We start from the raw sequence: 25,757 nt of genomic DNA on the forward strand, positions 1-25,757 counted from the left end.
TTCCACCTCCGTCCCGTTAATGTGGATGGGGGTGTGCGTGCCGCCCCTGGACTTCCTGAAGTCTACAATGAGCTCCTTGGTCTTCTTGGAGTTAAGGGCCAGGTTGTTGTCAGCGCACCATGCTGCTAAGTGCTGGACCTCCTCCCTGTAGGCCGACTCATCGTTGTTGCTGATGAGGCCAATCACCGTTGTATCATCTGCATACTTGATGATGGTGTTAGTACCATGTACAGGTGTGCAGTCATAGGTGAAGAGGGAGTAGAGGAGGGGGCTCAGCACACAGCCCTGTGGAACGCCGGTGTTCAGGGTGAGGGTTGAAGAGGTGTGCTTGTCTAACCTAACAGACTGGGGTCTGTTGGTTAGAAAGTCCAGTATCCAGTTGCAGAGGGAGGGGTCGATGCCCAGGTTACCGAGTTTGGTGATCAGTTTTGATGGTATAATGGTGTTGAATGCTGAGCTGTAATCGATGAACAGCATTCTTACGTAAGTGTCTCTGTTGTCGAGGTGGGAGAGGGCGGAGTGAAGTGCCGTTGAGATGGCATCCTCCGTACTCCTGTTCTTGCGGTAGGCAAACTGATAGGGATCCAGTGTGGGGGGTAGGCAGCTTTTGAGGTGTGCCAGGACCAGCCTCTCGAAGCACTTGGTGATGATGGGGGTAAGTGCAACTGGGCGGAAGTCGTTGAGGCTTGCCGCAGTGGAGTGTTTTGGCACTGGCACGATGGAGGTGGTTTTAAGGCACGTGGGGACAACTGCTTGGGCAAGTGACAGGTTGAAGATGTCAGTCCAGACGTCTGTCAGCTGCGCAGCACAGGCCCTGAGCACGCGCCCGGGGATGCCGTCAGGGCCAGCAGCTTTACGTGCATTAGTCCTACTCAGTGTCACGTATACGTCGTAGGGGGTGAGTGTGAGGGGTTGGTGATCGGCAGGTAGCACAGCCTTGATGGCTGTCTCTAGATTGTCCCTGTCGAAGCGGCCATAGAAGTGATTAAGCTCCTCAAGGAAGGAGGCGTCGCTGGATGTGGGGGTGGTGTTGGAGGGTCTGTAGTCCGTGATGGCCTGGATGCCTTGCCACATGCGTCGGGGGTCGGAGTTGTTGTTGAAGTGCTCCTCAATCCTGAGCTTATGGCAGTGCTTGGCCTTCTTGATGCCCCTCTTCAGGTTAGCCCTGGCTGAACAGTAGGCTCGAGCATCGCCTGACCTGAAAGCGGTGTCCCGTGCTTTCAGCAGTAGCCTGACCTCGCTGTTCATCCATGGCTTCTGATTCGGGAATATGGTCACCTGTTTGAGGGAGGTGACACTATTGATGGTGGAGTTTATAAAGTCCAGAACAGAGGATGTGTAGGAATCAATGTCCGTGTGGGAGTCAAGGGTGGCCTGGGCTGCAAACGCCTTCCAGTCAGTGTTTCCAAAACACTGCTGAAGTGAGAAGTCCGCTTCCTCTGACCAGACTTTAACTGTCCTCACAGTTGGTTTAACCCGTCTGATGAGTGGGGAGTACTTAGGGAGCAGGAACAATGAGACGTGATCAGACTGACCAAGGTGGGGGAGGGGATGGCTTTGTAAGCTTCAGCCATGTTGGTGTAGACTTTGTCCAGTGTCTTGTCTACTCTAGTGGGGAAGGAGACATGTTGGTGGAATTTGGGGAGTACAGTCTTCAGGTTAGAGTGATTGAAGTCACCCGCAACAATGAAGGCTGCCTCGGGGTTGTGCGTCCGTTGATTGCTAATGGAAGTATGCAGCTCTTTCATTGCAAGCTTGGCATTAGCATCAGGAGGGATATAGGCTGCAGTCACAACAGTGGAGGTGAACTCTCTGGGCAGATAGAACGGTCTGCATCTAACCAAGAGGAACTCAAGGTTAGCTGAGCAGTGACTCTCGATGATGGTGGAGTCCGTGCACCATGCTTTATTTACATAAATGCACAGACCCCCACCTCTGGTCTTACCGGAGTCTGATGTCCTGTCCGCTCGGAGTAAATGACGCCCCGATAGCTGGATGGCACTGTCAGGAACGTCAGTGTTGAGCCAAGTTTCCGTGAAGATCAGGATGTTGCAGTCCTTGATCCAGTTGTGGGAGGTGATCCTTAGCCGGAGTTCGTCCATTTTGTTTGCCAGTGAGCGCACGTTGGCGAGGAAAAGGCTAGGAATCGCTACCCTGTGTGGGGCTAGCTCTAACCTGGCCTTTAACCCACCTCTGCGTCCCCGGCGGTGTTTTCGTACGCGTCGCCGTCTGTTGGTGCTTCTGGTCAGCCGAGCTGGCTTGGAGCGCACTGGTGTTCTGCCGCTCCGTTGCTCCGCGTCTGCGTCTCCGTGGCTCCGCAGGCGGTATTCAGCCCCGCGGCTCTGCTGATGGTCTCCAGCCCCGGGGCTTACCTGGCGTTCTCCAGCTCCACGGGTCGGGTGGTGTTCTCCAGCTGCGAGGGTCAGGTGAGCTCCACGGGTCGGGTAGCGTTCTCCAGCTCCACGGGTCGGGTGGTGTTCTCCAGCTGCGTGGGTCAGGTGAGCTCCACGGGTCGGGTGGCGTTCTCCAGCTCCGGGGCTCACCTGGCGTTCTCCAGCTCCGCGGGTCGGGTGAGGGCAGCGGGTCGGGTGAGGGCCGCGGGTCGGGTGAGGGCCGCGGGTCGGGTGAGGGCCCCGGGTCGGGTGAGGGCCGCGGGTCGGGTGGGGGCCGCGGGTCGGGTGAGGGCCGAGGGTCGGGTGAGGGCCACGGGTCGGTTGGGCTCCGCGGGTCGGGTGAGGGCCGAGGGTCGGGTGAGGGCCGCGGGTCGGTTGGGCTCCGCGGGTCGGGTGAGGGCCGAGGGTCGGGTGAGGAAGGAAGATTGAAAGAAAGTCCCCATTTCCAAGCAAATTTCCTCCCGTGTGGAAACAAATGTTCCTCCTTGGTGGTTTACAAAAAAAGAAGTAAATTGCTGGAGTAACTCAGCGAGACAGGCAGCATCTCTGGAATGATATGTATTGTTTCAAGTTGAGATCTTTCTTCAGATGTAGGGTCCAGAACCGAAACATCTATCCATATTCTTCAGAGATGCTGGCTGACTCACTGAGTCACTCCGGCACGTGTCTTTTTTTTCCTACTTGTGGAATTCCTTACCAATGCTGTGTTAAATTTCCAATAATTACCCAAACTCATATGGTATAAATGTAGCAGAAAATATCTCAATGGGATCACACCGTCCCAATGAACAATTGGCCTATCAGGGAATCGACCTGCCCAAGGTCATCTGTTGCTGGCCTGATTTGTCCTCGTCTTTTGTTTCCAGTTTCTCACTCCTTCACACCCCAAACAATCAGTCTTAAGAAGGGGCTCGACCTGAAATGTCACCTATCCATTTTCTCTAGAGATGCAGCCTGACCCGTTGAGTTACTCCAAGACTTTGTGTCTATCTTCAGAAAATATCTCTATGGCTGCACAGCCAAAGAAACTATGCATTAGTAAGTGAGACAATGCCAAAGTGTACAGGGCAGATGTAACACTGTCTTCTGAGACAAAAAATCAATCAGTTATGGGACTAATCGCGAATTCCAATTTGGAAAATCCTAGTAGGTATTGCACATTTGATTACAATCTACTGCCAGTCGGAGGAAATGAGAGCACATGAGAGCACGTAACAATTTAATAATACATTATAGTAGTTGATTCTACTGATCTCTGTAGGCCTCAGTGAAGTTGGTTGAAGTGTGCTGCAGTTTTGCAGCTTATATTCTGTTGCTGTGAGCACGTCATCTATCATGACCCATGGAAAATATTCCTGAGCTGCTTTTCCTTTGTGAAAGGATAAAAATCGTATTGTGACACCCTGATATAATCCGTTATAACAGATGGAAATCAGCAGGGAGAGATGCTGCTCTTCTGTTTAAATTGAGCTGTTTGAAGCAGCTTCATTTGTTGCTGCTAGGTTTGCATCTTCATCCCTTGCAGATTTTCTTGTAGGTTGCTTGTGTCTTCCCATAGTACCATTCTAAACATTGACATTTGTGGCTAATTGAAAACAATTGTGAGGAAAGGCTGAGAAGTGCAAGGGACTCTCAATTTTGAAAGGGTATGTTGGGAGCAGATGTCTATATGACGGAAGATGTATAGTAAATGTAAATCAGAATATTGTATAACACTGACCTGTTGCAGTTGGTTGACGAATCAAAAACTCAAATTGTTGAAATACAAATTTAAAACTGATGTCAGGAAGTCCTTCAGAGAGAGACTGGTGATGTTCAACTGTTTCTAGTGTTCTTTAAATAGATATGTAGCCATGGATTCTGGAAATGCAAGTTCAATGATCTTTTTTAGGCTTCTGAGAGAAAATTGTGAGCATTAGGCATGTAAAATACAGAAAAAATGCAGGAGGGTGGGTGGGGACAGGGCGAAGTTTAAAAAAAAAAGATTATTTTGGCAAAATTCTTGGGTATTGATGCTGACTGGTGATGATTTGCTGATTCCCTGCTGTCCTGTGTGGAAAGCCACATCGGGTGGAGGTGTTCATGTATTCTTGCTGTTCACCCTTCTCCAGGTTGCACCCTTTAGTCTACGAGTGTTCGGAGGTGCTGTGGGGGAGTGCTACCTTTCACCCCAGGAAGATTATCCCCTGTGCCAATTGGCAGCAGAAAGGTAATTGCTGACTTGAACTTCCATTTTTGCATTGGGTGGATGCTGTGCTGAACCTGGTATCAGAACATGTGGAGCTTTGTCCTGGAAATGGGTGTTTGTGGCAGTGTTTAGTACTGTGGGAAGGAATGGACATTATTAAGTTTGTAATTATATGTCTGTAATTGGAGTGGACTGAAACTACTTTTTATGATATCAGCATATTTTTGAATTTTAACTGATCTTTTAAAATTATAAGCATTTGCGGGGCGGGGGGGGGGAGCATTACCTCTGAAAAATCACCCTCCATAATAAGGCTTTCCTCTATATCACAATTACACAGCCATGCCCTTCAAATGTAGCCAGTGCTGATTTAGAGTTTGAGATGTAAATGAGAATGATTGTGCACAAGTAAACGGTGATGTTGCAGATCAGAGAGATTTTACTACATTTTATGATGTGTTGTTTCAATGTAAATCAAGATTTCTCTGGTAACTTTTTTAAATGGTGAAAATATCGCCGTCGCTCCATTACAAAAATGTGAAGTTTGGAATATATTTGTAAAGCGTCAGGAACCTGGCATGCACAGAGACTTAAATCAAACTGATCTTTTAGATTGTCTGCAGCAACAAGGCAGCCTTCAATTTTGGAATGTGTTTGCATCTTGAAGTCACTTAAATGGATGTCCTCTATTTCAGAGCGTGGAATTCCTGCCGACCTGGTGGACCCCAGCACGTTAAGGTCATTGTGGAATGGGACAGAGACACAAAAGAGTAGTAAGTAGTGCAAACTTTTGTATTTCAAGGTTTTTGCTAATTTTCCCTTATTTGTGTCCTGCTGTTTACTCAGACTGGCAACTTTATATAGCCAATATTTTGGGTTCTATAGTTTGGGTTGTATAATTTCATTGGTAATGAGTTTGGGAGAGTTAGGAATGGACTTTGCAGGTTACGACTCTCACTGATATCACGATGATCATGCAGCATTTACTAAGCACCTTGTGTAGAAAGATGATGGAAATCTGAAACAAAAATATGTTCTGCAGGTCAGCTAGCACCTTTCGAAAGGGAAATAGAGTTAATGATTCAGGTTGAAGACCCTTCATTATAACTTGGATAGGAAGTAAAAAAGATGTTTCAGAAGGGCCATGAAAAATGTGTGATAAAAGGAATCACTAACTTGATTGGGATTTTTGCGGAAGTGACAAAGGAGATTGATGAAGGTAGGGTGGATTTTGGTAAAGTTTTTGATAAGGTCCCTCATGGTATGCTGTTCCAGAAATTTGCGCTGGTTTCCTCCTACATTCCAAAGACGTACAGATTTGTGGATTAACTGGCTTTGTACAAATTGTAAATTGTCCCTAGTGTGTAGGATAGTGCTCGCGTACGGGGTGATCGCTCGTGGATGTGTCGACTCATTGGGCCGAAGGGCCTATTTCCACACTGTATCCCTAAACAAAAACTAAACTAAACATAAGTGGTTGATGCAGAGGAATGCAAAGGAGAGCATTCCAAGGATTTAAGGACGATGTACAATAAAAATGCCTTTGCTTTTTTTAATAGTTCTAGCTCTAAATTTATAATGGGCTCATTTGCTTTGCAGCTTGTTTGCGAGTGCTGAGGACGAGTATGTGCCAGATTCTGAAAGTGTTCGCCAACAGCAGCAGCTTCACCACCAGCCGCAGACGTACACCTTATCTCAGTGCTTTCATCTCTACACCAAAGAAGAACAGGTGAACGCAATGTGGGCACCAGCTTTGAAAATAGACTTGCACTTGGGTGACTGCAGGTTGAGTGCATGACTGCATGTTGTCTGTGTGACTGCATGTTGGATGTATGCATGTTACTATCCATTGGTGTAAGACTGATTTGAAACTATAGAATTGTGTTGAATACTTATAATGGTTCCTAAGCATCTCTGGTATCTGTAGATTCTTGGTTTGGTTTTTTTGCATGCTGCAATACTTTACTGATCAGCTTGGTTATTTGTTTTGACAGCTAGCACCAGATGATGCCTGGCGCTGCCCGCACTGTAAGCAGCTCCAGCAGGGCAGTATCAAGCTGAGTTTATGGACACTTCCTGATGTGCTTATCATCCATTTGAAACGCTTTAAACAGGTGAATTCTTTTAAGGGGTGTGTGTGTGTGTGGGGAGTAAACACAGGCCTTCTGATTACATCTAGACCTACAGCAGGTGAGGGAAATCTGTGCTTGGAATAAAACAGCTGAGGCATGGATTATGGCCATTGCTTCATTTATGTTTAACCAGAATTTTGTGCAAATTATTGGTGTGCTGAAAAACCGAGTAAATCTGGCATTTGTTTAGTTTTTAGAGATACAGCGCGCCTACTGAGTCTGCGCCGACCAGCGAATCCCGCACATTAACATTATCCTACACACATTAGGGATAATTTACAAATTTATCAAGCCAATTAACCTACAAACCTATACGCCGTTGGAGTGCGTGTGGAAACCGGAGCTCTTGGAGAAAACCTGCGCATGTCACGGGGAGAATGTACAAACTCCTTACAGACTGCAGTCAGGGTCAAACCCAGGTCTCCAGCGCTGTAAGGCAGCAATTCTACCGCTGCACCACCGTGCCGCCCATAATTTGCTTTGGATGTTGTATACAATACTCTCAATTTTGTACACCGTTTAGTGAATTCCACACTATATTGCATTGAACTGGTATTTAATGCATTTTATTTTGAAACAACCAGTTAACTTGTCTCCCATCTAATAGGAGGGGGATAAAAGGACGAAGCTGCAGAACCTGGTGAAGTTCCCTCTCACCGGCCTGGACATGACACCTCATGTGGTGAAACGCAGTCAGAGCAGCTGGAGCCTCCCTTCTCACTGGTCACCGTGGAGACGGCCCTATGGACTCGGCAGGGATCCCGAAGACTACCTCTATGATCTGTATGCAGTGTGCAATCACCACGGCACCATGCATGGAGGCCATTACACTGGTAAGACCCACAGCTAAAAACTGGCTCCATCAAACTGCGATATGGGCATCAATGGCAAGAGCTGTATTTATTGCTCGGAATTAATTTTCCTTGAACGGACTGGCTCGTTGAACAATTTTAGATAGTCAAGAATTAGCCAGGTTATTGTAGGTCTAGAGCCCCACATAAATCAGATTGGGTGAGGATGATAAATTTCCTTCTCGGAAAGCAGGTGAGTGAACTGATCTTTTTAACGACTTTCTGATAGTTTTGCCACTATTGTTATTAGGTTTGTCTTTCACATGTTTTTGATTAATTGAATTTAACTTTCCAAGCTGCTAGGGGGGGACTTCCTAACTCTGAATGATTATAAATGTGTTAATTTCAGTAATCCCATATTATTTCCAAGGGAAACATAGGAAAAAATAATGTAAGAAGGTTAAATCATTTAAGTGGGATAATTTGACGTCATATATGTAAGTCTGGGATTAGCTCGTTCAGGTAACTGGAATGCTGTGCTGGCTCTTTCTGGAGAGCATCCTTCTGCATGTGCAAGTCTCCAGTCATTCAGCTTTTGTCCAATACTTGAATGCACAATTGTCTTTGTTTGCCTGTGTGCATTGCCTTTGCTACGTGCTCCTTTCTGGTCTCTGCACGGTGTTGAGGGTCACTGATCGACACCTTTGCTATCCTTTATACAGCTTACTGCAAGAACTCAGTGGATGGACTCTGGTACTGTTTTGATGACAGTGAAGTTCAGCAGCTCTTGGATGAAGATGTCTGCAAGCAGACTGCCTACATCCTGTTCTACCAGCGGCGAAGCACTATCCCTTCCTGGTCAGCAAACAGTTCTTTAGCAGGTAATGTGTTGTATTTCCATGGACTTGGTCCCAACATAGTTGATGAGAGCGTTTCACTAACGTTCCAGCTCCTGTTTGCTGTCCAGTGATTGTTCTGGGAAATCTGTTCTGAGTGGAAACTTGGTGAGCGCAGAATCAGACTGACTGTAAAGCACTAGAATCTGATATCCTTGAGTAAAAATAGAATGGTGAACTAGACCACCCTAGGCATGATGGAACTCTGCCCAGCAAGAGTTGTCACAAAAGTACACCTATTTGCAACTTGGCTGCAAGTTTTATAAAGTCCCCTTTGACCTGCGATTCCATGGCTGTGAAACAAATGTAAATTTAAAAGGTGGTTGTAATTGTTTGATTTCAAAGTTTTCTGAGGACTTGACATCCTGTCGAGTCTTCCACAGAAGGCTGCGGAGGCCAAATCAATGGAGATTTTTAAGGTGGAGATGCATAGATACTTGATTAGTACGGGTGTCAGGGGTTATGTGGAGAAGGCAGGAGAATGGGGTTGAGAGGGAAAGATAGATCAGCCATGATTGAATAGCAGAGTAGACTTGATGGACTGAATGGCCTAACTCTGCTCCTACAACATATGACAATAAACAATAGGTGCAGGAGTAGGCCATTCGGCCCTTCGAACCAGCACCACCATTCAATGTGATCATGGCAAATCATCCCCAATCAGTCCTATAAGATGAGGCAGGTAATGACTTAATCAGGTGGGTGGATGGGTATTTGGGAAGTGATCTGCTCCTGCTGCTAATGCAGGACATATCTGCTCCTGATTTACAGCCTTGAGATTAACAATGCCATCTGAGATGCATTTTGAGTGGACATAGGCTAGACATTCCCACTCATCAGTGGAGATGTAGCATTTCTTCAAGGAGACTGAGTATATCCTTGAATCTTTTCCTTTGTCTACCTGGTAATTTATTCTTGTGACTAAGTTCAGAATAGAGAGAGAGCAGACAGTATTGAGCTATAACACTGATGACAACCTGCTGATCAGATTATCTCCCTACTAAATCTACTTTCCTACTAAGCCCGTTTCTTTACTAGGTCAATAAATTGTTTTCAACAACTTGAGCTTAACTTTAGCTCTTTTATTGTCTTTTTATGAGGGATTGATTCAAATGCCTTCTGAACATGCAATAAAAACGACAGCATAGATTGTCTGAGTCTACTGGTTTTGTAATCTAATGCAGAAAATTCATTCAACTTTGTCAGGTGCAATCTTCCCTTTCCAAATCTCAGATGGTATTACTCAGATGAAAATATTGAAAGTGTTCAATTACTGTATTCTCAGTTACAGACTTTAGTAACTCTCTGATAATAGATCCCAGGCTAGGAAAAGTTTTAATTGGGCAAATGTTGTTGATTGTTTCCTTTAAGTTTGGAATAAAAATGATCTGGTCCCTCGGAATGTCTCACTTTTTAGTACACATACCTTTCTGCCATGAACCAGTCTGTTCATTCCCATTTCTATGAAAGTCAAGCTCCCTGTTGAAAGCATCTCGCCTTTGAAAAATGTTTGTCTAATCTCCCATGTTTATATCCTACTACTACACAGCTACAACTAGGGGATTAATGTGCAGCTTCCACTTTTCCTACTCCACCCAGTTTCCACTGTCCCCTCATCATTGAATTTATCCCTAACCACAACAGATATTTATTTCACGTCACCATCATTCCTTTTATCTCCATTTCTGACAATCTCCCAGTGATGGCCCTGAGTCAATATGTAGTAACTGAATGTTTGCCTCAGATTATTCATTGAACTCGGTAATTTTTATGGCAAACATGTAATTGAGCTACACAACCTAATGTGAACATACCAGCCCCATTCTGCTGCTACTACATGTGGGTGCCAAAGATATTGAGGTCTAGACAGACTGTCCAGATATTTCTCGGATTAAACAATTTCTCATTTAAGCATCCGCTTTTCCAATTTTGAGAAATTCCTTTTTTTTGCTTTTCCATTGAATTCACCACACTTGGAAAGTGTTGCACCCAGAATGGGACATAATTTCCAGTTATTTCCAGAGCGATTAATTTGGTGTTTTGTAAAGGCTCCCTATGACTGTCTTCTTGTACTCTGTGCCTTTATTCATATAGCCCAGATCCCTTTATTTCCTTAAAACAATTTTCTCATTGTCACCATGAACAAACTATAAACTTCTATACACAAGGATATCCCTTCTCTTTTTAGAATTGTGCCACCCAGTTAATAGAATATGTGTATTTGTCCAAAATGTAACATTTCATGTTTCTCGTGGCATTGGTCTGTACACCTTGTTGAAATCCTTGATCTGAAACATAATAGTCCCGGCCAATCGTTAAGTTATAAGGATAATTTTATTTTTCTCTACAGTGTTACCTGATCTGTTGGGTATTTCCTGCAACCACGACAGCTTGTATCACAGAGTCTCGGCATTTTCCACATTTCCTCTATTACATTCTGTTACATATCTGATGCGATAAGTAAGCTTTCACCACCTCCTCTACAGCTGGCACACCATTGTCGCCTGTGTCATTGTCTCTTTAATTTCAAACATGTTTGATTTCAAAGTTTTCTGAGGACTTGACATCCTGTCGTGACTTTAGTATTTTTCTTACAGGTATTCCAATGCATACACACCCATCCAATGTTGCCCATTTGCACTGCAGGTTAAGGAGCCAGAGAGATTTAGTCATAATCTATTTTTAAAATTTCCATTTTGGATATGGAAGTTTTTTTGAGGTGTAGCCTGACTTATACCAAACGCTAATCTTATAGGTTCCGAATTCTTCATGCTTGCATGAATTGAAATGTTGTTATATTAAAAGAGGAAGCATCAGGTACAGGGACAGGATGGAGTCGCAGATGGAGCAGCAGGACACCATACGCCTTTGGCAGGGGCTACGGACTATAACTAACTACCAGAGCAGCCCCCCCTCAACCGGAAGTGCCGGAACCTCCCTAGCTGACGACCTGAACTCTTTCTACGCACGATTCGAGACGGGCAACATCGCTCCTAGCTTGCCGACTAACAACAACACCGCCAGCCCACTGGCTAGCAAGGCTGGAGGGAGGTACACAAAAATTCTGGAGAAACTCAGCAGGTGCAGCAGCATCTCTGGAGCGAAGGAAATAGGTGACGTTTCGGGCCGAAACCCTTCTTCAGAGGGAGGGAGGTCCACCGCTGGGGATGTGCACACATTCTCATTGTCCGAGCACGACCTGAAGAGGGCTCTGACGCATGTGAACACGAGGAAAGCTGTAGGCCCAGATGCCCTTATGTCTTGTGCCACTCAGCTAGCTCCAGTGCTCACCATTATATTCAACCTCTCCCTGGCCAAGTCCGTGGTCCCTGCCTGCTTCGAAAGATCCATCATTGTACCTGTACCAAAGAATGCCTCTCCAGCTTGTTTGAATGACTACTGACCGGTGGCCCTCACCTCGGCGGTCATGAAATGCTTCGAGAGGCTGATCAAAAACCACATCTGCGCCTTCCTCCCTCGCAACATGGACCCGCTACAGTTCGCATACCGTCCGAACAGATCCACGGACGATGCGATCTCCCAGATTCTGCACACCGTTCTCTCTCACCTGGACAGCCAGAAGGAGGGCTATGTGAGGATGCTGTTCATTGACTTCAGTTCAACCTTCAATACGATAGTCCCCACCAGACTTGCTGAGAAACTGCTGGAGCTGGGGGTTAACACTCCCCTGTGTGCCTGGGTCCTGGACTTTCTCACCGCCAGGTCCCAGGTAGTCAAGATGGGAAGACATACATCGAACACCCTCACCCTGAACACAGGATCCCCCCAGGGTTGCGTCCTCAACGTCCTCTACATCAGAAAGTGCAGAGCCAGTTTAGCTCCGACTCCATAATCCAGTTTGCTGATGACACTGTGGTGGTGGGCCTGATCTCCAATAACAATGAGAAGGCCTACCTGGAGGAGGTGGCTGATCTGGCACTCTGGTGTCAGGACAACAGCCTCCTCTTGAATGTCATAAAAACTAAGGAGCTGATTGTGGACTTTAGAAGGGCACAACATCCGAGGATGTACACGCCACTGGAGATAATTGGGGCTATTGTGGATAGGGTGAGCTGCTTTAAATACCTGGGAGCACATCACAGAGAATGTGATATGGACAACATACGCTTCCGCGCTGGTGTGGAGTAAGGCAAGGCAGCGCCTTTACCACCTCAGGCAGCTGAGGAAATTCAGAGTCTTTCTGAAGATCCTTCAGTGCTTCTACTCTGGGGCTGTAGAAAGCATCTTGTCAGGCAACATCACAATCTGGTTTGGGAACTGCTCTGCCCAGGACAGGAAGGTTCTGCAGAGAGTAGTGCGTTCGGCCGAACGCACTATGGGAACTACACTCGCCCCCCCCTGCAGGACCTATACATCAGAAGGTGCAGATCCAGAGCCAGCAACATTATGGGGGACCCCTACCACCCCAGCAACGGATTGTTCCAGCTGCTACGGTCAGGTAAAACGCCTCTGCTATCATGCCGTGAAAACAGGATGAGACGGAGATTCTTCCCACAGGCCATCAGGGCTGTAAACTCTTATCTCACCAGGGACTAATTTACTATACTAATTTACTGTTGTGTCTTGCTTCCCTGCTGTACAACTCTCTCACTCTATGCAACTGCTTGGTGAATCATAACAAGTTAGCATTCTATAGAAGTGATTCAACTGGGCACGGGAGCATAGCGAACCTTCAACATTAAAAAAAAAGTTGTGTTGTCATTTATTTTTTTTATTTTTATTTCTTTATTTTTTTAAATAATATTTTTATTAGAAGTAGACATATTATAAAGTATAGTTACATATTATAGTAAAAAAACTTTTCATATACATCAGTCATACATTATTAAAATTTTCAATTGTCGATTACTTCTGCTTCTAGTGTTTTTTTTATATAGAAAAAGAGAGAAAGAGAGAATAAAGAGTTACAAATATCAAAAAAACAAAAAAGGTGGAATGGATTACTTATAATACGTCATTGGAGATAGGTTCGTAGATTATAAAGTATGACTTTTCATCTAATCCTGAGTTCAAGTTTCAGTTGGGTTTTCGTGCTGGGCCAATCTATCCCGTCAGATAATTAATGAATGGAGCCCATATTTTATCAAAAAGTTCTTGTTTGTCCATTAAGACAAGTCTAATTCTTTCTAGATATAGGGTCTCCGACATTTCCACAATCCACATATTAATTGTGGGGGTTGTAGGGCCTTTCCAAAATTTTAATATTAATTTTTTCCCGGTTATTATACTGTAGTCGAGGAAATTTATTTGGCTTGTTGTGAGTGTTGTCATTTCTAAATGTCATTGGTTATACCTCTATTTATTGATGGGAAATAGATATTGCAGCTGTCACCTTTTCTGCTAATTGGACTGTACAATCATCAACTCTTTACCAGTTTCCCTTCTGGGCGATATTATTAATGTTTCAGGGTAAATATCCCTCATCAGAGCTGGGAGAGAGAGATAGAGTAACTAAGTTCCAGAGAAAGTGGAATGTTGGACGGTTGGAACAAAGGGAATATCTGTGCTAGGTCAACATCAGTTCAAATGGATCAATGGGTGTAGTTGGAGGTTAATTACACTACTTTGGCTGTGTTAGGTATTTTTAATAGCAGGCTTAAAGGACATACCCAGCAGGTTAGGCTGTACTGATGGTGAAAGAAGTGTCATATATTGATCACATTCAGTTAAACAACTTTTTGTATTTGTCCTGCCACCTTCATAAATTTGCATACCTACAGCCACCCTCTCATCTATCCCTTTCCTAGGAATGCATGAACTCTGTTAATGTCTCCTTATTATTTACTACATTACCAGGTATTGCGTCACCGGCAAAAATCTAAATTATCCCTTGTATACTTTCCTGGGAACGGCACTATATGTCCCAATCCAAAAACACTGCCATACTCCCTTTGCTCTGCTTTTTGTTTCATGCAATCATGCCGCTGTGGGGGCGCTGCAATGGTGGCAGCCCTGTCAGCAGCGCGTTAGTTATTTTCAACTTTTTAAATTTTTTTAATATGTTTTAAAGTATGTTTTTAATGTTTCTTTGTGTGTTTTGTGTTGGGGGTGGTGTGGGGGGGTAAGGGGGAAACCGTTTCAGTCGCCTCCTCCAAGGAGAGTTGACTTTTTCCAGGTCGCCTCCCCCGTGGCCTAACAGTGAGGATCGGCGCGGCCTTTCCCGGAGACGCGCCCGGGGCTCGGGGCTCCGGTGGCGGGTGCAGCGTGGACTGTCAACGCGGAGCTGGGGCTCGCTGGAGGGGAGCGCTCCGTTTCGCTGGCCCACAGCAGCCGGCAGCCTGAAGCCGCGGTCTGCACAGCTCCAGCTGGCACGGCGTCTACAGCCCGGGATCCCTCGGGGGGGACCCGGGGTAAGAAGAAGCTTCCACCGCCGGCCCGCGGCCGTCTTCTACCGCGGGCGCGGTATGGACTTAACATCACCCCTGGAGGGGAGCTTCGACCGCCGGCCCTGCAGTCTGCGGTGCTTCTGGCTGCGGCGTGGAGGGAACTTTAAATCTTCGGCCGCCGGCCTGCGGCCTACACCAACTTAAAGCCGCGGTCTCCGGTGGGGAAGAACCGACTCTGGACTTACCTGGACTCGTACCTTGTCCTTATCTAGACGCCCGCAGCGGCGGCTGCGGAGGGTTGAGGTCCCGACCACGGGGGAAAATGGAGGAGGACTGGCCAAATTGTGTGCCTTCCACCACAGTGATGAATGCTGTGGTGGATGTTTATGTTAAATTTTTATTGTGTTTTTGTGTGTGCTCTTTATCATTGTATCGCTGCTGACTTATCCATTTCACTTGCACTTTTTGTGCAATGTGACAAATAAACCGTATTGTATTGTATTGTATTGCTGCTGCTGCCCAGTTGATCCCAAGAGTTTAGGAAATCTGGTACTTTGTCAAACCCTTTTTCAATGTAATCACAGTTGGTTCATCAAACACACAAGTTGTTTATCTAAATGGTTCTACATTTAATTTGTTTCATTTGTTAGGTCATACGTTTCCAAATGCTGATTAACTTTCTCCCTGATTATCGTCTGCAATAGATTCTTCATATTGGATTTACTGACTTGTGTACACGGGGATATACCATTTGTTACCCGACAGGTTTCTGGTGACGTTAAAATGTGACGAAGAAACTGATTGGACTGAAGATAGACACAAAATGCTGGAATAACTCAGCAGGTCAGGCAGCATTTCTGGAGAAACCCCCCTGCAACCTCTCTCTCTCCACCCATCACCCACCCTAGTTGTCCTGCAGTTCCATTGGTCGCTTCCATTTATTCCTCCGTTATCACCTCTTCCACAGCCAACAGTGGACCATTGTGGGCTCCACCTTTCCCTGGTCATCATGTGCCCGCTCTGATTTGTTCTGAACCTTTTCACACCTCTAGTTTCCCTCCCCCCTAATTCTCAGTCTCAATGTGCCTGGAAGGTCATGTTTGACTAATCTTCTTGCATTTTTTGAAGAGGTTACTCGGGAAATTGATGAGGGTAAAGCAGTGGATGTTGTATATATGGACTTCAGTAAGGCCTTTGACAAGGTTCCTCACGGAAGGTTGGTTAAGAAGGTTCAATGGTTGGGTATTAATGGTGGAGTAGCAAGATGGATTCAACAGTGGCTGAATGGGAGATGCCAGAGAGTAATGGTGGATGGTTGTTTGTCAGGTTGGAGGCCAGTGACTAGTGGGGTGCCACAGGGATCTGTGTTGGGTCCACTGTTTGTCATGTACATCAATGATCTGGATGATGGTGTGGTAAATTGGATTAGTAAGTATGCAGATGATACTAAGATAGGTGGGGTTGTGGATAATGAAGTAGATTTTCAAAGTCTACAGAGAGATTTATGCCAGTTGGAAGAGTGGGCTGAAAGATGGCAGATGGAGTTTAATGCTGATAAGTGTGAGGTGCTACATCTTGGCAGGACAAATCAAAATAGGACGTACATGGTAAATGGTAGGGAATTGAAGAATGCAGGTGAACAGAGGGATCTGGGAATAACTGCACAGTTCCCTGAAAGTGGAATCTCATGTAGATAGGGTGGTAAAGAAAGCTTTTGGTGTGCTGGCCTTTATAAATCAGAGCATTGAGTATAGAAGTTGGGATGTAATGTTAAAATTGTACAAGGCATTGGTGAGGCCAATTCTGGAGTATGGTGTACAATTTTGGTCGCCTAATTATAGGAAGGATGTCAACAAAATAGAGAGAGTACAGAGGATATTTACTAGAATGTTGCCTGGGTTTCAGCAACTAAGTTACAGAGAAAGGTTGAACAAGTTAGAGCTTTATTCTTTGGAGCGCAGAAGGTTAAGGGGGGACTTGATAGAGGTTTTTTAAATGATGAGAGGGATAGACAGAGTTGACGTGGATAAGCTTTTCCCACTGAGAGTAGGGAAGATTCAAACAAGGGGACATGACTTGAGAATTAAGGGACAGAAGTTTAGGGGTAACATGAGGGGGAACTTCTTTACTCAGAGTGGTGGCTGTGTGGAATGAGCTTCCAGTGAAGGTGGTGGAGGCAAGTTCGTTTTTATCATTTAAAAATAAATTGGATAGTTGTATGGACGGGAAAGGAATGGAGGGTTATGGTCTGAGCGCAGGTATATGGGACTAGGGGAGAATACGTGTTCGGCACGGACTAGAAGGGTCGAGATGGCCTGTTTCCGTGCTGTAATTGTTATATGGTTATATGGTTAATAAGGGTTTCAACCTGAAATGTCACCTATTCCTTTTCTCCAGAGATGCTACCTGACCCGGTGAGTTACTCTAGCATTTTGTTTCTCCGTCAGGAGGCATTCCATTTCCAAGGAGGATGAAAATAATTTGGCTAGAAACATCCACATATCCATTATAATTTCCTCAGTTACTTAGTACCAAAGCAGCCCAACTGAACCAAGAAGGCTTTCTCATTTGAGGATAATTAATCTTTTCATTGGTTTCATATTATCTAATAGCATATTCATTATCATTACTGTCTTCTTGTATCATCTATAGTGGCAGCATCACTTCCAGTGGGAGGAAAAAAAGTAGAATACTTGTTTATTATTTCAATGCAATCAGCTGAATGTTTTTGAGAGACATCTGATTTTGATTGAAAATTCAGTGATAATTTACATGAAATACATTTTGCTTCAATGCAGAGGTTTGATTTTTTTCTTCATGTCAATATTAAGGTTCTACCAGTTCATCTCTCTGCGAGCATTGGGTGAATCGGCTCACAGGCAGCAAGCAACCTAGCATCACATCCACGGCATCTTCTCGCCGGACATCTCTCGTCTCGCTTTCTGAATCTGTGGAGTTTACGCAGGATCGCAGCGATCAGGATGACGGTATGGTTTGCTTAATCTTCACCTCCCTTCTAATTCTTCCATAATTCTACTTGCATAATTTTTCATATCTCTGGCAATAACAGTCTGAGAACTGGAGCAGAAAAGGAGGAAAGATGAGTGAGGGGGTGGGAGGGTTTGAGTGCCTGAAATAAAGCTGTTTAAAAACAAATCTGTGCCTCTTAACCTCTTTCCCACCCAACGTCTCTAACCTATCTCCAACTGTTTACCACCTGCCCCAAATTTAAGTATCCAGAATGAGAAATTGCTCTTTCCTGATTCTAATGATGATTCCTGCAGATGTGAGCATTCAAGCCCAAAGCCTGGCACTTGGCAGCAATGTATCCTCTCATAGATTGCCAAGTGTCGCAACGTAAACTTAAAACTATGTATAAACACAGCTGTAATTTCTACATGGTGAAACCAAAATGTATAAAAAATACCCTTTAATAAAATCTGACAATGTGCACTTTAGCCATATGTGATTTTTTTTCTATTACAAATCTCAAATTGTGGAGTACAGAGGCAAATAAATAAATGATGGGTCTTTGTCCCAAACATTAAGGAGGGCACCGTAAGTTCAAATTGTGTAGAAATAGGTCCAAGGAACCAATGAGATAAAGGGCTGCCAATTTGTTTCAGTGATGTTGATTGAGGAATCATCATTTGATTGAAAACTGAAGAGAGCATGCTGACTTCCCTTTATAACATTGCTGTGACATCTTTTGCACCACTAGAGAGCATACATGGGCATTTTATTGAAAGATTATTATGCTCCACTGCTTTAGAGAATTGTCCAGATATTAAATATTGGTATGCTGATGGAACCAAAGCTCTTAATTATTAGTGTAGGAACGAACTGCGATGCTCGTTTACACTAAAGATAGGCACAAAATCCTGGAGTAACTCAGCGGGTCAGGCAGTATTTCTACAGAAAATGAATAGATAACGTTTCGGGTGGGGTTGAGTCTAAAGAAGGGTCTCGATCCAAAACGTCACCTATTCCTTTTCTCCAGAGATGCTGCCTGCTGCACTGAGTTACTCCAGCATTTTGTGTCGACCTTCGGATTTAAACCAGCATCTGCAGTTCTTTCCTACAGAATTAGATCCCACATGTGAAAGCGCTACTAATTGCTTGTCAGCATTTTACAAAGCAATACTTAAAAGCTGTGTTTAATTCTAAGACATAGGTGCAGAAGGTGTTAACTTTGCTTTGTGATGTCCATACCATCAGTGCAGGTAATGTGACATCATAAAGGGATTTTGCCCTAGTCTGTGACACGATTGCTGCTCATAATTTTTGATGACAGTCATATTAATTATTCTTGTTGTGCAGGTGGCTTTTCTACTCGCCCTTTTGTGAGGAGCGTCCAACGCCAGAGCCTGTCATCCAGATCCTCATTTGCGAGCCCCTTGGCACTCAATGAGAACGGAGTTAAATCTCAGAGGACATTATCAAGTAAACTGCACATGCGGTCCAACTCTCCATCACCGTTCTCCTTTGAGTCACCCACTCACAGCCCGTCTCCAACATCAGATCTACGGGGTCACAAGAGCCCCAACATGGGCACTCCCCCACTTCAAGGTCAGGGGGAAACCTCTGCCGGAGTCTCTGGAAGGGCACCCCTTGCTGTCATGGAAGGTGCGGTCCGAGAGGAAGAGGTGGGAGGTGTGGGGAAACCAGCTGGACAGAGATCTGCTTTACCCCTCAATAAAGTACTTGACTCGGGAGGCATGGACAAGCTGAATCCTTTGGATGATGCTGCTGCGGACAAGAAAAGCACACCAAATTTGAGCAGCCCTCGGGTTGCTAACACAAGTGCTGCATCTTTGGGTGAAGAGCAAAAGCAAAGGCAAGGCGTGATGGGAGCAGCTAATATAGAGAGTCCACAGAGGAAGTCTGGTTCCAGAGTGCCTCCTGAACAGGCTAAAGGATCTTTAGCCAAACCTCAACTAACTCTGTCTTCATCTCTCAAGAACCCCCTGAAGGCTTCTATCACACACGAAAAGGGTGAAACGAAAGCCGGAACCCGGCGCTCTACATCAGGCACGGTTCTCCGAAAGGAGGTGGATAAAAATCAACAGCTGACGGGTTTATCTGCCTCTCAACAGAAACCGAAGATACCCCCGACTTCCCCACAGTCGCCTTCGCCAACACGTAAAAAAGTACTAGGAAGGTCCAAGACTGCCGAGGGCCACTCGAAACGCAGTCCATCTCCCGAAAAACGCAAGTTGACATCTTCCAAAGCCAACAGCACAGGCAAGTTGGCGCACGCTAAGTCAGGGAGCCGATTGGAGAACAGGAGACTGAGGAATTCGAGTAGCAGCTCCTCCGTGACAGAAGCAAAGTCCTCGGACACTAACTCGAGAACTGACTTGAGAAGAGACAGCAGCAGGTCCGACGACAAAGGCCTGTCGTTCTTTCGGGCTGCACTGAGGCAGAAAGAGAGCCGGAGGTCGGCCGATCTGGGGAAGAGCAACATTCTTGCCAAGAAGACAGCAGATGGACCTTCCAGGGTGGCAAGCAAAAAAATCTTGAGCGAAGGTCCATCCAAGGAGGGCAGGCGGTTGACGAGCGAACAGCCCCCTACTGCCTCAGCCTCTGCTCTGGCGCTGACTGGTAAAACCACGCCACGAGGGAAGCTATCGAGCAGGGAAGCCACCCCCACCAAGTATCCATTACTTCCTGCTGCCAAATCCAAGTCATCCTCGCCAGATGTAGGAACTCAATCTCCATCAGTCAGAAAGAAGCCCGGAGAAAAGACATTTAAATCCAGAAAGATTGTTACTAGCAGCATGCAGTCATCTGCCCGTCATAACAAAAAATAATGTGAAAATCAAATCAGAAGGAAAAACACTTCTCCAAAATTGCTAGTCTGGCGTTGTTTCTGCAACACTTTATTTTCTCTATGCCTCCCTCTTGCTTTTCCTCCCCTAACCCTAATTTTTAAACAAGCTTAATCTTGGAGGAAGATTTTGTTTTGCATTTAATGTGCCTACATTGGTGACAAAAGCTATTGATTTAAGCACCTTTTGTTGTGCCATCAAACCAAATGATTACCACATGACATAGGCGTGTGGTGTGAGGATCATGCAGCTTGCTCATCATTGCCATCCTCCTCCTTCCCACCAATTCTGGAGATTTCCCTTCTTTGGTGGGTTTTAATGCAGCACTTTGTATTGACCTTCAGACTTGCTTTTGTTGCAGAATAACACTGTGTACTGTTCAATGAATGATTTGATTTTTATTTTTTTTTATAAATGTTCTTTTTAAATCTAATAACTGCTGCACGCTCTGAAGAAGCCACCGAGTTAAATAATCAATTTCTTTTTCTCCAATAGCATTTGTTTGCTTAATGCCATGTTAACACCTTGCTGTCCATTCACAGTACTGTTCAACAGCAAGTCTCAGGTTAACATGCAAGGAATAAATGGGAGCAATAACAATTTCAATTGGAATATGCCCACTTTCTGAAACAATGACAGGCCCCATGTGCTAGCAACCTTTTTTGCTGCAGAAGGAAAAGTGATTGAGATGGAATGTAACAATATGCAATGCTCCTATCATAGTTCTTTTGTTGTTTGGTTCAATCCCAAATCAGTATATCACATGCGGTTTATTGGTTACAAACAGCTTGAATGACATCTGATTCATGAGTTGGATTTTAACAACACTTGTGGTTTCTGATACCATGAGCTGAAAATGTGGATCTCCAGGTTATCCAAAGGCTTGAAAACCTTGCAAAGATCCTTCAGTCTTGGTTCAAGTGTTATAACTGGTCTAAGACTGATCTCCCAGATTGCCACCGTTTTATTGCTTGAAATGAAACGATGACACCTGGTTGCAGAGTTCTCACTCTGCTATAATAATTCAGTACTTGGAAAAAGAGTTCAGCTGAATTGCTGTTTGACCAGAAGCGCACGCTGACCCGTACACCCAAGACTGGGAAGGTATTTGTGGACACACTACGCTTATTGTAGATCCATTTAAAAGACGGCTGTTCCTGGTTGCCAAGCAACAAAGATAATCAGAAAAGTTTCCATATGCTTATTAATCCAATGATATCACAGCTGACCAGCTGACCCAGGTCAATAATTAACTGCTCGTTCAGTCTCAATTATCAAAAATTGGCTTAAAAAAAAAATTAAGCCCCAGTTTACATTTTGAGACGAGGCACGATTTTATTTTAAGTTCAGTATCTAATCACATTGATTCGTTTGCACTGTGGCCAGTTGGTTAATTGTGCCTGTGCTCACTCTTTTAAAGAAATGTCCAATTGTTTGAACTCTCCAGTTATTTCTTCATGGCCCTGCAGGCTTGTCTTTTAAAAAAAAAACATTTTTCCAATTCTCTTTTAAAAGTTCCAAATGAACATGCATTCCAGATTTTTCTTAATCCGTCATCATCTGGTTTTCCAATGTAATAATACAAACACATGAGATGCAGCCTGCCAATAATTAGTGTTTGCCAATTACCTTTGTGGTATAATTTATCATGGACTTTACCCACAAGTGAAATTCTTCCACACTCATGTACAGTAACTTTTGTCATAGACTCTGGTCATACATTGAATTACCTTCCATATCTCAGGGACAAATTTATATATAAATATTCAGTGATTCAGTCCCTGATTTGATCCATTAACGCTTTCTGATCAATGCCAATTCAGTCTCTTGGAATGTAAGCAGAGTTGTTATTTACAAGAAGCACAAAAATAGTTTCTTGATTACAAACTTCACTATTTGGGTATATGCCCATTTTCCTAGCTTAGTGTGAACAAGCTTCTGCTTCTTTTAGTCTGGGCTTGCGTGTTTTAGTAACATTCTGCTCCTCTCAAATTGGTGGGGAACAGGAGTTGCTTGTGCACAATACTTCTCTATACTAGTTCCCAACAAAATGAAAATACATTTTTGTTTTGCTATGTTGCACAGCTGCAGACATCCTCAAGAAACTTGAATCTGGCTGGCGTTCCAAGCTTACAACAAAACAAACATCTTTGTAGCTTTTCCGAACCATTTCTCCTATTTATTGTGAGTGCCTGCGGAGCTGTCCCAATGTGAAGTGCACCATCTGACGTACAACTGAGCCAAGGAGCATGTAAAGATCCCGTTCTCCACCATGAACTGTGTGTTTGCCGAGTTATCTAGTCCCAACTGGCATAATGGAAAAGGTGCTTCACTTAACATCATTGCCTCGTGAGTAGGGAAAGGTAGAATAGGAGCGGAGGGAGTGAAAATCTACTTGGAATAGTGAGATGGTGAAAGGTGCTGTTCACTGCTAGGGCCACTGGAGGGATATGTTCACGGGTATAATAATAGTGCAGGTGTTGACACTTTGCTGAATCTCCAAGCCTCCAGTCACACTTTTACTCTTGTGTAAATGGGGCTTCCCAGTTATGCACAAAATAAAAATGCTGTTCTTCCCCTTGTTCATCTTTCTGTCTGCATGCACTTAACGCAATGTATTACTATGCAAGTGCTAGGGCATTGGTTGCACTGAGGTTCTTTGTAGTATGGTTATTTGTTTTGATGTTGCATTCAATATTGAGTCGTGCGGTCCTGTATTTGAGGATGGTAGCCTGGCTGATCTCATTGTTTGCACAACTTGATTCACCTTTCCAGACTGATGTGTGTGATCAGTACGAGCGATTGTGAAATAATTTAAATGAGCAGAATCATGTAATTGGATGCGGTAGTCAAGTAGATATAAACCTGACATTCACTACTTTGTTAATAATGGCTGTACAAAACAACAATTTGGTAAAAGGTCAAATTATTCTGTGCTGACATTTTTTTTGCTGAGAACTATATTGTAAGGACTCGTTTCTTTCCTACTTTGTCTTTCCCATGATTTTTGGAAGTAATTTTTGTTTGATTTTAATGAAGCCCCATCATTTTCAATGTTTCTAATAAGATTTATAAACATGTGAAAGGTGATGATAATTTAATCACTTAAATGTATACATACACATATAAAAGTAGTCCAAGCTACCTGAGGAGCATATGCTGCATCAAAGGAGCATGGCATCCCAGTCCCAATGTGTGGAGCCTGCTCCTGGTCTACTAATAAATTTGTAACGTAACTGCTGTTGCTTGCATAGAAGATAGCTTGCAGGGATAGAAGTAGCTACATCAGGCCAAATGCACCGTTGTTGACAATGTGAGATCATTGCAGCGAGGTGCAATATCTTAACTAGTGTTTATTTCTGGACTGAGTGGTTTAGTGGTTTGGGTATACTGATGCCCTGCTATCTATAGCAATGGGATTACACAGATATTAAGTTAATGGTGGAACTACACAAAATTCTTTCTAATGATACCCAGCAGGTTCAATGTGCTAAAATTACATTTCACAAGATGGTTGACAGCCTGTTGGTTGTGTAAATGGAGCTATTAAATCATGTTTCCGAGTTAGAAAGTGATGAGGACTAACTGCGTGTCGTCAATGACTTTGAAATAAGATTTATGAAACCACTTGTGCATTTACCACTTCTTAATTATTGAAATCCCCATTCCAGGAAGTAGCTGCCTATGCCTAATCCCCTACAGTACCACATGAAATGCAATTCCTGGACTTGCTGGTTCATAAATCTAGGCCACTACACTTGTATATAACTCTACTAAAATAGTTACACTGGCTCCTTGCTGCTTGATTTGTAGCTCCCAGACTTTGATGTGAATGTACTTTGATCAGTAAGGATTGGGAGTTTTTAAATCTTTAACCAGGAGCTGACCTGCATATTTTTCATGGTTTGCAGATTGAATCTAGTTTTTCCATTTTTGTTAATCTGGTATTTGGCTACCAGAGTTAGGCCCACTTAATTTCCATTGTCATTTAATTTCACTGTACACTGGAATAAAGAACAAAGAGGGACCACATAGCCCATTTCACCAGATAGCACACCAAGTCCTGGAAACGGAACGCGGAAGTTAATTGGCATTGGAATGAAATAGAGATTGAGTTCTCTATGAGCCATTGATCCTTTGTCGTGAATGACATTAATGATTTAGTTTGTGTCTGAAACATTGAGTAGCATTATTCTCCTCAATGGCACATTCTGGCCTGCTGAGTCTCTGCAACATTCTCTCTATCTCTTCCCACCTCGGGATTTCAGTAAAACATACCAAATGTTGGTACCTTGCTGGGGGAGAAAATTAGCTGTCTCTTTCCAGCTGATGGTTGGTCCTTGTTTGTCCTTGGTGAGGAGGAGTTTGGGCCACCCACCCTGTGACACTCCACGTACACAGCTTAAAAACAAAATAGAGATTTATGAACAATTGGGCCAGTCCCTGACCCCTGTATAGTGTGACTTTCTCCTTGTACATCAGGACAGCTACTCTGTGTTCCTGAAACCGTTTTAAGTTATTTTGGGCCGGTGCATGAGAATGTGTTACTGCCTTTCAATAATTTATTTGTATGTTTTATTAACAGGAGGTGTATGCACTTTTTTATTAGCAGAATCTGTATTTTCTATGTTTTAAAAGAATGTTTCTTTGAGAACCGTTTGTACAAAGTCCATGTTAGTCAGAACAACTGTACGAGGAGCAGGAATTACAAAAATAAAAAATCCAATATATATGACCTGGTTGTACGACTTGATTTCTTCTCCTTCCTCTATTTGTCTAAAGCAGTTAACATGATCCAGTGAGTTGTAACTAGGATTGGGAATATTTGCATACTCTACCCCATAGTGCTGAGATTGCTTAATTGTTGAGTATATTCAAGGATGAAATCAGTAGATCTTATTGATACTCATTGCAGAATGGAGGGAGATGTTGGGATGGGGAATTGGGCAAGTTGGAAGATCAGCCCTGATTTCACCAAATGGAGGAGCAGTTTGGTGTCCAAGCCTATTTCATCTCTTATTTCTTAAATTCTTTGTAAGCGGAGATGTGAACTTATCCATTGCAACAAATTGTTATTGTGTGAAATGTACTACACCAGCAGGCAGTGGCAACCTTGGTGGTAACTTCTAAATTAAATTGAAATATCTAAAAATGTATAATTCACAGACTTTGGAGTGGA

The 25,757-nt window shown here is 44.0% G+C and overlaps 1 protein-coding gene across 2 annotated transcripts in view; it reads left to right on the forward strand.

The window, feature by feature from the left end:
- The window catches only part of usp31 (ubiquitin specific peptidase 31), a 93,096-nt gene extending 67,783 nt beyond the window's left edge, over positions 1 to 25,313 (forward strand). For both annotated transcript variants that reach the window (XM_033040880.1, XM_033040881.1), the window contains exons 10-17: positions 4,505 to 4,602; positions 5,277 to 5,354; positions 6,181 to 6,310; positions 6,576 to 6,695; positions 7,321 to 7,546; positions 8,227 to 8,385; positions 17,579 to 17,734; positions 19,068 to 25,313. In XM_033040880.1, the coding sequence (XP_032896771.1) occupies positions 4,505 to 4,602; positions 5,277 to 5,354; positions 6,181 to 6,310; positions 6,576 to 6,695; positions 7,321 to 7,546; positions 8,227 to 8,385; positions 17,579 to 17,734; positions 19,068 to 20,560 (2,460 nt within the window). In that variant the 3' untranslated portion in view covers positions 20,561 to 25,313. The remainder of the gene's footprint in view (positions 1 to 4,504; positions 4,603 to 5,276; positions 5,355 to 6,180; positions 6,311 to 6,575; positions 6,696 to 7,320; positions 7,547 to 8,226; positions 8,386 to 17,578; positions 17,735 to 19,067) is intronic.
- The last annotated feature ends 444 nt before the right edge of the window (positions 25,314 to 25,757 follow it).

This window comes from Amblyraja radiata, chromosome 22 (genome assembly GCF_010909765.2).
Source record: "Amblyraja radiata isolate CabotCenter1 chromosome 22, sAmbRad1.1.pri, whole genome shotgun sequence".
NCBI classification, from domain to species: domain Eukaryota; kingdom Metazoa; phylum Chordata; class Chondrichthyes; order Rajiformes; family Rajidae; genus Amblyraja; species Amblyraja radiata.